General features: G+C 43.7%; 1 protein-coding gene across 1 annotated transcript; it reads left to right on the forward strand.

Annotated features, from left to right (window-relative positions):
• The first annotated feature begins 319 nt into the window (after window positions 1–319).
• On the forward strand, window positions 320–7,598 carry plcxd2 (phosphatidylinositol-specific phospholipase C, X domain containing 2). Its single transcript, XM_068581788.1, has 8 exons — window positions 320–898; window positions 1,029–1,165; window positions 1,334–1,453; window positions 1,816–1,869; window positions 1,999–2,154; window positions 2,919–3,029; window positions 3,255–3,385; window positions 5,155–7,598. The coding sequence occupies exons 1-8, from the start codon at window positions 796–798 to the stop codon at window positions 5,312–5,314; spliced, it is 972 nt and encodes a 323-aa protein (XP_068437889.1). The 5' UTR covers window positions 320–795; the 3' UTR covers window positions 5,315–7,598.
• The last annotated feature ends 4,771 nt before the right edge of the window (window positions 7,599–12,369 follow it).

Consider the following 12,369-nt stretch of genomic DNA (forward strand, 5'->3'; position numbering starts at 1 on the left):
TAGTCAGTTTTGCAGAAATATTATAAATGGCACAATCCACAAAACAGGAACCATAGCCACAGATTTGTTTTATATGCAATCTATGCGATTAACACAGTTTCCAACCGAAAATGACATGGATGACTATGTATCAAAACATAGCTACATGAACTAAATAAATAAATCTCCTAGGCATTTGTCCCTTTATTCTAGAGCCATCACAACACTAATGTTTGGGATGACAACATTAAAAGTGACAACGTGAGCTCTTCACTCCAGCGCCTCTCAGCACACAGTTGTAATACACGCGCTGCACCAGTAGATGGAGCTGTCGGGTTGTGGGCCTTCACGTCGGCCAATGCCGAGCGACGAAGGCACGTTTAAGCAGTTTATAAATGGCTTCATATTGGTCTTTGTTTCTATGTAGGTCTATGTAGGCTTTACCTCTCGCGCGCGCGAGACAGGTAAAGCCAAGAAGCAGGAGAAGGGGATAACAAGGAGAATTTTGCTCTAAGAGGATTATCACGATCGGTCCTGGCAACGGATGCCTGGTTCGCCGGTTGGAGAACAGCACACCGCGACGCCAGGCAATAACCTGCCGAAACCCAGGCGAGGAAACGGGTCATAGTCGCTCTGGTGCAAGTCGAAAGACGTCGTTAACCCTGAGCTATATGTTGCCTGGATTAACTGAGACAGTGCAGGATGGCGCGCGGTAATTTTCACCTGCTGGGAGCGCACGGGAGACCGTCACCGGGACTACGTGCGCGCCGAAAAGCGGTTTCTTGAGGCGGGGATTGTTGACAGGCTGATTCTGATATGAAGACCCGACCTGCGGGGATCGGCAATGTCCATGCCGACTGGATGGGTTCGCTCCCCTCCAAGCTCAGTGCCATGCCCCTCAAACACCTCGCCGTGCCAGGTGAGCACCGTGCTGCATGCGTAAAGATGTTGGTTCATCAGAGAACACTTTGGGAAGATAGCAAGAAAGCTGCACTGTTGAAAAGGCATGAGGTCTGTTCATTTTTTTCTTTTCGATTTTCTCATTCCAGGGTCTCATGACTCGTTTACCTACTGGGTAGATGTGCACGCTCCTGTTGGACCCGACCAGAAAATATACGTGAAGTACCTCGCCACTATGTTCAGCGTTTTAGCCAAGAAAGTCATGGTGAAGTGGTCCATGACCCAGGTACAGAGTTCAGAGCAGTGAAATATGTAAGCCTACCCATCTCTGGAGTCAGATAGCATGCAGATGACATATTACATTATATATTTTTGGCCAGAGCATTTACAGCGTAACAGATGTTTTGGGTTTTGCCAGTTGTCATAATGCAATATATAAAACTTGTGTTCCTAGAACCTGACGTTTAGAGAGCAGCTGGATGCAGGAATTCGCTACTTTGATCTGCGGGTCTCCTCCAAACCAGGAGAGTCTGGAAATGAGATCTACTTCATCCACGGTCTGTTTGGCCACAAGGTGAGCAGTGCAGTACTGACATGCAAACGCTTCATCATTCGGCGACACAATGCACCTGCTCTTTCTTATTGTGAGCTCACAGTCGAGTAATATCCATCAATGTGTAACGTGTATGTCTTTCTGGATAAATAATCCAGAGTACATTTTTATGTTTTTGTCCAATATTTCAGCCTGTTCAGATGTTGGTCCTCATATTTTGTCGAGCAGATGTCAGTAGTGGGATGGATATAGCCAAAGGTTGTGAGTTTAGTTTTAAGCCTCGGTCTTCAGAAATGGGTGATTTTGACATGTGTCTGTCCCCCATGTGACACAGGACCTTCAGGTTTGATGCAGTAAATGACCTCCAACCTCTAACTCCACAGGTGTGCGATGGCTTGTTAGAAATCAACACCTTCTTAAACCGGCACAGGAAAGAAGTGAGACACACTTTTAGTATAGTGTTCTTTATGAAACACAATTTGAAGAAACACAGATATATATATGCATTGCCATGGATAGAACAAGTTGACACACTTATGTGTTTTTTTTACATTTGATTGATTTAGGTTGTGTTTCTTGACTTCAACCACTACTATGCCATGGGAGCAGAGCATCACGTGTACCTCATCAACATGCTCAAGGAAGTGTTTGGCTGCAAGCTCTGCAACAACTGTGCAGTGGAGAGCGTCACTCTGGACTACCTCTGGCGAAACAAATACCAGGTGAGGTCAGAATTCATACGTGAATGTCCTCAAACGATTTCTCAACAAATATTGTCCCACTTCCAACCATGTCTATTGAGTCCAGTGATCTCAGACTAGTTAAAGCTCATATACTGTACATGTACAAGTAAAAGCAGCACGGATTTATTGGATGGCCCACTTAACCCCCCGTGGACAGGTAATCCTTGCTTCCTGTGACTCTCCAGAACAGAAATTAGTGGTGACGTCATCCCATTAACTCTTCTTCCATCATCCAACCTGCCTATCTTCTTTCATGGTATTAAGCATTGATCCCTCCTTCACACCATCTTTCCCTTTCTCTTTCCTCACATTTCTTCCTTAATTCCCTCATCTTGCACTCTTCTTCTTAATCTGTCTTCATTCTCTTCTTTTTATATACACACATCCTTACGCGTTGACACAAGAAGCTCCATGTACACATTCACCGGCGTGTGCTTTCTGTGTTAAGTGCGATACATTTTTATTTCCTCATGGTTCTCCGTTCATGTTCGTGTCTCATTCCGATGCTATCACTTTAACTCCTGCTCGTATGACCCTAATCTGTGACTGGCTTAGTTGGCAAAGGAGAAGAAGAGAGAGTGCAGACAGAGGAGACAGTAGAGGAGGACAGATTTGCACGATTACCAGCTCCAAAGGGAGCCGGCTGTCTCGTGAACAATGTCATTGGACGAGACACCCAATCGGTGGTGCAGTCTTTTAAACGTATATCTATTCACAGCCTTTCATTTACTTTTGTTCCTCAGGTGATTGTGTTTTACCATCATCCAACAGCTCAGGGCATTCCTGTCATGTGGCCGGGAAACAAGATCCCCGCTCCCTGGGCGAACACCACACAACCCGACAAGCTCACACAGGTCAGAAAACAACATGTGAAAAGTACCCACAAAGCATGAAGGCCTCACGTATCCTCCTTTCATCTCATCCAGATATACAACTTGATACTTCTCAAAAAAAAATCTGCATTTTAGACATACAGTTACACAAGCTAAGTCCCCACTACCTACACATCTCACATCAAGGGATGCTTTGATGACATTTGCTGTGTTTCCCCTGTTTGTGTTTGACATTCTCCCATCCAGTTCCTGGAAAACACACTGAGGGAAAGAGCCAAGCAGGGCTCCTTCCACGTGTCTCAGGCCATCCTCACACCCAGGGCCAACACCGTGGCCAAGGGCCTGGTCTGGGGGCTACGCGACTACCTGGTAGAAAGGTCAGTCACTGTGTTTGAGGTGTTTTATGAAGGTCGTGGATGTCTGGATACATGCATTAGAATGTGGGTAATATATTAGCCTTACATATATCTTCCTATTTAGCATGTGTCTAAGCATGCGTGAGCATGCACCTTTGGACCTTGTCTGCTTTTCTTTCACTCAACTCCATTTAATTACTTTGGCCTGTGGCCAGTAGAGGGTGGTACAGTAAATGCTGCAGTAAAGTGGGTCGTCATCTTTGCTCATGCCCTTGAAAAAGAGCATTATCAACAAGAGCAAACTTAACACTTGGAGCAAAAAAATTTCAATAAACAATTGTTATGAATCACTCCTCGGCCAGTCAGTGACTGTGTATCATTACCTTCGTGACAATGTGTGTTTTTCTCTCTAAAATGGCGTTTCATGTTCTATTCTTGATGTTTGACGGTGTAAATGCTGTTTGTGATGTGACCATGACATGTTATGGCATGACATTCACTAGAATTAAAACGGAAATAGATTAGGTGGCTTCCTCAACATTCTTTCATGAAAATATATTATCGTACAATTTAAACAGATAAAATGCCCTCTGTGTCTGACTGTAGTTTTGTGTTGCTGTGCGTTCATCGTGCCGTGTTGCATCCTTCTAGACTACGATAGGATTTCCTGAAGAAGCCCCCGTACATTTGTTTAACTACTCATGCTTCTCTGTGATTGGCACCGCTGTCTCAGAGCTACGAGACCAGTGATAAGCCTGTCTGAGAGTGTGTCTGTTACTCACCACACCCTCTGATGGAGAAGGCAGTGGTGAAACCAATGTGGATGTTTCTTTTACTTTCAACAGGTTTAACGCCTATAAAAATCTGTCTGAGCATGCATCTTTAAGTCCGATGTCTCTGTTACAAAACTCTGCCACTTCACTGGTTTATTTCACTAAGGATTATCTATAATCCTTAAAATCCATTTCCACATGATAGAGGATCAAACACAAACACAATTCATTGCTCAGAAAAGAGATCTTGCTTCCTAAGCAAGGACCAAATTATCTGCACAACGTTAGCAGTCAACAAGCTCGCTAAACCAAAGTACGTACCACCATGCCCTTAAAAGTAAGAAACAGCCGCTGATGCTGGGGTATAAAACTTCTGCCCGGACTCTCTGGCGAGACAGGAGGCGGCCTAATTTTGCACTTCCGAGGAAATGGGATTGTTTATCACCGCTGGTTAAACATTTGACTTCCTGGTTTTGTTCTGCCGGCGGCTCAAACACGGTGTAGACTTTTAGGGTGTTGGAAGTGATACAGCTACAGTGTCATGGCATGTGTGTGTATGTGTGTTGTGTGTGTGTGTGTGTTGTGTGTGTGTGCCTCTGTGCCATGAACCATAACAGCACAACAGAACGTGTTTGTATGCGAAGCAACGATTTTGAGACAATGGTGGAAAAGAACTCAAACAGACAGAAACATCCCTTCCTTTAATCCATTTTCCATTTGTACCATTTTCTCCCAAGTCAAGCTATTTTATCTCAAAACCTTATCAGCTGCTTTTCCTAAAATATGGTTGACAGACAGACATTAAGCCAGGGAACAACTGATTAGAGTCTGGCAACGTTACAGCCATCACAATAACCCTCAGAGACGGAAACCTGGGGCTAGATATTTTGAGTATGTTCGCAAGGCCAGTGAATCATGTTTAAATTGAAGTGACAGCATGTTCAATGGAGCAAATAGAGATGTCATTTTTTTTTTTAAATGACTTCTAACACAAACTCTCTTCTTTGGTGGCTCCAGAAACCTGCCAACCATCATGTCCTGGGTTGAGGCTCAGAGGCCGGGGGTGGAGGGGGTCAACATCATCACCTCTGACTTTGTGGAGCTCACCGACTTCGCCAACATAGTCATCAAACTCAACAACCTGCTGTTGTCTGAACAGGAGCGCAAACCCAGATGACACGTTTGCACAATGTGTGTGGACCCCGCAGTGTGATGGAGGTCGGACGACAGATTCCTTCATCATTGTTGGATAAATAGTTGTTCCATAATGCTCCATTATTTTCAATAATAATGAGTGCTTTGATACATCACAGTGTGGGTTGAAGACGACTTCATCACCCTCAACATCATCAAGTCCAAAAGAGGGAAATAAGCTGGATCTCAGATTACCATCGTCATAATGTTGATCAAACGCTGTCATACCACAGCGTTAGCTTCTTGGTTCATTTCTCTAAATTCCCTTTAGAGGGAAAACTGGACATATACCACATTGGTACTATTTAGAAGCGATGCAGCACAGGTCAGCATGCAGAAAAAGACTCCCATTGACCTGGACAATGATTGGAAGACTCAGGGATTCACTTTTATGGTTTAACTTCTCAAATATTACAATCTTGTCCTGTCTTTTTCATGTTCTGATCACATTACAGATTTTTTTTTTTACTATGGTGAAAACCAGGAGCCTGTTTTGCACAATTCTTTTGCTTATTGAAATACTGTAGTACTATGTATTTAAGCTATCGACTGCATCAGAGCGAGTGTACACATCAGCTACAGGAATGCAAACTGATCTTGTTTACAGACTAAAATACATCCAACAATATGTTAGATTGTAGGACATTAAGGCAGTGGATAGATTTACATTGCATTCACCATTGTTAACACTTGGCCAGTAGATTGCAGTGACAAAAGCTAAAGACCTGGGGACCTTGTGCCACGATACTTATAAAATGTGCACCCACACAGCTTCAAATGTTTTTAGTATTTTTGCTCAGTATTTAATTTCATCGGACATTAAAAGTCGGGGAAATGCATTAAAGCATAGAAGAGCACCACTTCCAGGATACAACATATTACTATGACCATGTGTCATGTCTGCATCACATCCATAAGTGATAGCAGTCTGAAATGCTTCTGTGTGTGTGTGTGTGTGTGTGTGTGTGTGTGTTACTCTCCATGTTCTGTGTGTGTGCTCTGTGGGCCCTGTGATTATGCATGACATGGAGTACTGCAGTGACAGTCGCCGTGCATTCCTGTGGTCAGAATAGGGAAGGAGAGGAGGAGGCGAGGCGGCCTGCAGAAGAGGACGCAGGGTGAGTTACAAAGCAGAGGCAGTAAGACGGCAGAAAGGAAAGTAAGAGAAATAGAAACAGAACAAATGGAGGATGCAGAGAGAGATATCTGAACAGCTGTTGTTTGTCCTTTCAGCAGCAGCAGCAGCATGTTAGCGTCTAACAGGGAAGTTAAAATGTTTTCTTTTCATATCAACTCTGCCCTTCTTCTTCTTTCACTCCCTGACTCACTTGTGTGAAATAGCCTGATCTGTCCAGGCCACATTGTTGACATGGTTGGTGGTCACACACACACACACACACACACATGGCACAGGCACTTTAATTGTGGAGTAATTACACATACCATTGCAGGCAAGTGGGAGAGCAGAGCAGCTCCAATTGATGGAGAGCATTCCGTTTGTTGTTTGTATTCGTCCTCTTTCTTTCTCTCTTTCTCTCTCACTCCTCTGTATCCCTGCTGGCTTCCAAGGTTTCAAAGGAGTAAACGACAACTCAAGCATAATCCCCCAATAAACCCCTAAAGCGATCATACTGTATTTGTGTTTGTGCCTGTGTGTGTTTTGCCAACCAAGAGTATGTTATTCTCCAAACATTGGCACACCGCTCTCCAGAAGTATTTTGGGATTTGTACGGCACCACAGTCAAAGCAGATCTGCGACTGCACTTTCATTTTTATATAACATTTAGGTCCCATAATTAAATTTCTCCCTTCCCTTTTTTCCACACTTCCCCACAAGTTTTAGCAAACAGTCTCTTGGGTTCATCACAGCCAAATACATGGTTTCCAGCCTTCATAAGATTTAGTTTTTAGTCGTAACACCACACTCGAGCTCTGGCTGCTTTGTGTGTCTGCGTTAAATAAAGATGTGCAACTATCCTTGGAAACCCATTTACGTCCGCATCAGCATCAGAAAAGAGTACCCTGCAAATACACTCGTGAGTAAACCAAGTTCTAGTTCATTTCACCACTGTGATAATTCTGGTGTAAGTGATGTCAGTGACCCGAGGTCAGTGACATCCATTGCATACAAATTTGTGAGTGTTCCCTTTTAGACTGCGATGACAGTATTGAACCAGCTGTGAAAACACATCACACTGTATCTTACGATGATCCTGCCTGGAGTAAAGAGAGAGACCTGACAAGACGTGAGGAGCTGCACCACCAGACGACTGAAAATACACCTTGCTTACCCTTAAGGCCCAAGCGGTGTCGATGTCATGCAATTATCTGTCATTAAAATGATATTTAAAAAAGCATGCGGTGAGTAGTTTTACCCACTCGAGTCCTCAAAGCCCTACATCAATGATGATACCAGGGATGAGCTGTCAGAGTAATGGTGTTAAGTGGTTCAGATACTGTTTCACAGGCTTTCCAGTATACAGTACACTTGAATAAATAAGTTATGCCTGTTAAAAAAACAAAACAGTAATGTGCATTTGTGTAAATGAAGCTGTCTCCCCTCTGCAGGGTCTCTGAACACCGGTTGGAATTCGTCTCCAAACAGCTCCAGAGTTCCTGCTCAGCCTCCCGGGATCACATGGGACTTGTGGAATTCCCTCGGGAATGCTGTCAAACTTTCAGCAGGCAATGTGATGATGTCAGCGGGAATGCTTCGCAGCTCTCGTGCTAGCAAAGCAACCATGGAGACATGGTGGCTTTATAGCTTCTGGAAGCACTTGACAACAGAGAAAAGTTCAAAGGAACTGCAAGACCATTTTCAGGGAGCATTATCCTGTTAACATTTAGCTGTTCCATTGTGAAGGCTTTTTGAAGACCTAAAGGGACCAAAAAGCATAGCGTGTGGCCACATGGAAGCACACTTTATTGGTTGACAGACAAAAGCTGATGTATTATAACAGAAAGCATTCATTTCCCAATAAACCTTTTTCTATTTTTTCATCTGGCCGATCCCATGTTGTCTCCTTTCTTCCTCTCCTTTATCCTTGAGGATAGCAGAGTAAACACAGTTGGGTGTGAACGTGTGCATTCTAATTTGCAGATTCACACTTTGAAGGATATGTAATTCTGTGGGTTCAAACCCTTTTATTGAGTCTCTCTCTCTTGGCCAGCAGATTTGGCTGCTAATGACATAATGTGTGTCCTGAGGAGCACTGGAGAAAGTGGAGCAGAGCCGGGTGTGCACGAGCTCTCTTCCTGTTTATCCACAAAGAGATCCAAGCGGTGCCTGAGAGATAAGATAATCCTGCTGGGGGAGGGGGGGGGGGGGGGGGTCCTTGCCCTCTTTAGCCTCATTGTCGACCCCTTTGAAGACTATATTTATCATTTTCCAACCACACCAGGCATTAGGCTTCACTTGAGATCCGTGTGTATAGCCTAAACAAGATTCGGCATGACTTAGGTCGTAATATAGTTCTACATAATGCACGTTGTTGTTTTACGTAACCTCTGCTGTGAACCGTGGAGAATGCACAAACCTCTGCCAAAGGAAATTACCTACCTCCAATACAGTACGACTGGCTCCATGATGTCTTCAGACCGACGCATGACCGTACATGTAGCTTTCCAGAGGGTGCACATAACTTATACAAAGAGCAGCCATGCTTAAATACTCACAGGTCCACATGTGCAGCATGCAACATAGGATCAAGATTCAGGATAAATTGACCAATGCACTGTGGGTTTCCCTGTGGACAATTTCATTTTACAATGCTAACTGGATCAATTATAATTTATGCGTTATTTGTTTTGTGTGTGTGTGTGTGTGTGTTTTTATTTGTAGCTTGTTGTTCCTTCCTGCCATTTAACCCTACTGTATTTCACATGGATGTGTTTGGCCATCACATTCCACATAGAGGAAGGCCAGTTTTTCTATCCACCAGTCTAGGTCTGTCTTTAAAGACTGAATGAATCAACACTATCAGTATAGTGAGACTGCATTGTGTCATGTGAATGGACCACATTCCTGTTGTAATATCATTAGCTAAACACATCTTATCATGGTCTTTTATCATTGCTGCCAAGTAGGTCTGAAGGAATGCTCCCTCCCTCTCTCTCTCTCTCTCTCTCTCTCTCTCTCTCTCTCTCTCTCTCTCTCTCTCTCTCTCTCTCTCTCTCTCTCTCTCTCTCTCTCTTTGTCCCTCTCTTTTTCTCCTCTTCTCTCCCTCCCTTTGTCAGCCTAAAGGGTTCTCTGTCTGAGCCAGTGAGAATGAGAGGTCAACTGAAGGTGGTCTGTTAACACCTGCACATTAGTCTCTGTGTCTGTGTCAGCGTGTTTGAGAGAGAGAGAGAGAGAGAGAGAGAGAGAGAGAGAGAGAGAGAGAGAGAGAGAGAGAGAGAGAGAGAGAGAGAGAGAGAGAGACTCCCTCCTCTCGCTGGCTCTCCAGCTTCACTTCCAGCTGTTGCTGCATTCCTCCGCAGGTCGCGATTGGCTTTTTTTTTTTTTTTTTTTAAACGTCTGTGTACGTTTGGAGTGTGTGTTCGTGTGTGTGTGTGAATGTCACAGAGAATTACAAGTATCTCGCAGACATCTCGCGCATGCTGCACGGGGGATGTATTCGCTCTCGAGAAGGAGAGAGCGACCGCAGCATCGGAGGAAGTGACAGAATATCTTCGGGACCTTGGAGCAGTGTTGCGATGACAGAAGTGGCCAGTCCTGCTTCAATAATGGTGAGCGCGATTTTATGGGTATAAAATACGCTTTTTATGGGGGGTGGGGGATTTAAATGTGTGTGCCTTAATGTATTCAATCTCTTTCATGGCGTTTCAACAGCAACTGGTGTTTAATCCACAGCTCAAGGAGTTCTTTACACTGTGTTTATGAGCTGTGTAAAGATAAACTACTATCTTATCCGACTTTAAGTCCCTATTTTGTTCTCGGCAAAAAGGGAAGGTTGTGTTTGTTTCTGGGCTACTGATTTGATGTCCCCAGTTTAGAATAAGTATAAGATATATACTGAGCATAAAGAGCAGCACTACTAGAATGAATACATTGAGTCCTCTTGATATTCTGAAGTTGGAGCCCCTTCACAAAATTAGAAATAAAGCAACATTTAATCAAACACAACAAGTAAATCTAAAATAAACATTATATTCAAGGCAAACACGTTCTACATAAAAATAAAAAGTTAGAACAACCAAGGATTAGAATGCATGATTACGGATGACCTAGATATGTTTATATTGGAAAGATAAAGATATCTAAATAAGGAGGCCCGTAAGAGGACAAGTCAGAGCAGGGACTGATTTTAACTGGTCATGAGTGATTTGGCATATTGTTAGTGTGTGAGTAAAGCTCTTTCCCACATTTGACACAAACAAACTCAAAGAATACCTTCGTGGATCAGGCCATGGTACAAGCTAGTATTATTCTATGACTCACTTGTTCTAGCCATGAGTTCATCGAAACACTACGTGTTGCTTCCCCTCTAATGCAGCCAATCATGTGGCCGAACTTGGAAATGTTAGTCTTATTACCACGTACCACTTTACCATGGCAGACACACTGCATAAGTAAGCGAGTGTATACGAGGATGCTATTAAATCGAGCCGTGTGTGTCTAAATGGATCTGACACCGTATAACCTTTGACGACTTCCCAGTGAGGAAATTATATACGACGTTACACTCGGGTCATGTTGATGTTCGGCTTGTCAGGTTTGTTGGAAACCAGTAATATGCTGCATATTATGGCTCTGGGTCCCAGTGTAATTATTAGGTTGTGGATTTGTCCAACCGCAGCACTTTACAGCAACACATCTGTGTTTAGGATACTAAAAAGAACGTTGTTTTTTAACATGTAGAATGATAAGCTATGTTAAAACCATTATACTGGTCAAGCTGGCTCTGTCCATGAAGTGGACAGCAGGAGGATTGTCACACGGACTCAACATACCAACAATGTTATGAGCTACTCACACTGTACCCGACCCAACCCTAAAGAACTGTGATAGAAGTGCACATGCAGCACTTGTGAAGATATCTTGTGTGCTGAAGCGAAATACTTTTCTACTCAGTGTTGTCAAGTTTCCCTCCACAGTGTGTGCTGCTGATGTGTTTTGGGATGTGCTTGGACTTCCGTCAGTGCAGAATGGGATCCCAGTTTGTTTGGAAGACCAGTGGTGCAACTTGAGGAGACTTTTTTTGGTCTACCATTAATATCTTTCCCTTCCTCTCTGGATTATTTAGTCTGTGATTTTATTTATTATTATTTATTTGTTTTCCCTGGCAGACTCTGTTGGTTTTCGGCCTCCCGCTTTTCTTCTTCCTCAGCACTCACAGTTGATTTTGTTAAAAGTGGGTTGTTTATGCCCCTCGAGCAGTTCACCGTCCCTCCTGGTCTCTCTGTCACATCCGGCCATTCAGGAAAACCCAAACATCAGTCGATCCTCTCCATATGGCAGCAAAGGTAATCTGGGCTTTCCCAAAGACACACACACACCCTTCCATAGAAATTCAGGTTTCCTCCAATTTTTAGTCAGCTGCAATAACAATGGACTTTCTTTCCTGTGAGGATCTTGCCTTGGGGTGAATGATCGAAAAGAAAAGGTTCATTTGAGTGTGAGAGAGTTGAGGTTGGAGAACAATGCAGCTGGATGTTTGTTGTGTTACAGCAGGGGTTCAAGGCTAAATTGTGTTAATCAGCATGCAGAGTTTTCACTAAAACACACATGCATGTGTTTGTTGTGTGTGGGGGGTGTGTGTGTGTTGACGTCTGTGGTGTGTGTGTGTGCGTAGGGCATACTTAAAGTTTTGTTGAAGAAATGATTACGCACAGAAGACAGAGTGTAGTGAGAAGAAGGGAGGAAGATCACCCCGTTTAGCCTCACAGGCTGCTCTATAAGAAGGACACAGAGAGAGGGACTCCATGTTAAACAGCATCTGTGATACAATGTCGGCTTTGTCAGGTGGGCGGAGGAGAGGGTAATGCTGGAATGTAAGGGGAGGGGATGCTAGTGAGACACAGAGGGATGGAGAAAGA

Source organism: Clinocottus analis, unplaced genomic scaffold (genome assembly GCF_023055335.1).
Source record: "Clinocottus analis isolate CAN_PGR_092001 unplaced genomic scaffold, fCliAna1.0.p SCAF_18, whole genome shotgun sequence".
In the NCBI taxonomy this organism is placed as follows: domain Eukaryota; kingdom Metazoa; phylum Chordata; class Actinopteri; order Perciformes; family Cottidae; genus Clinocottus; species Clinocottus analis.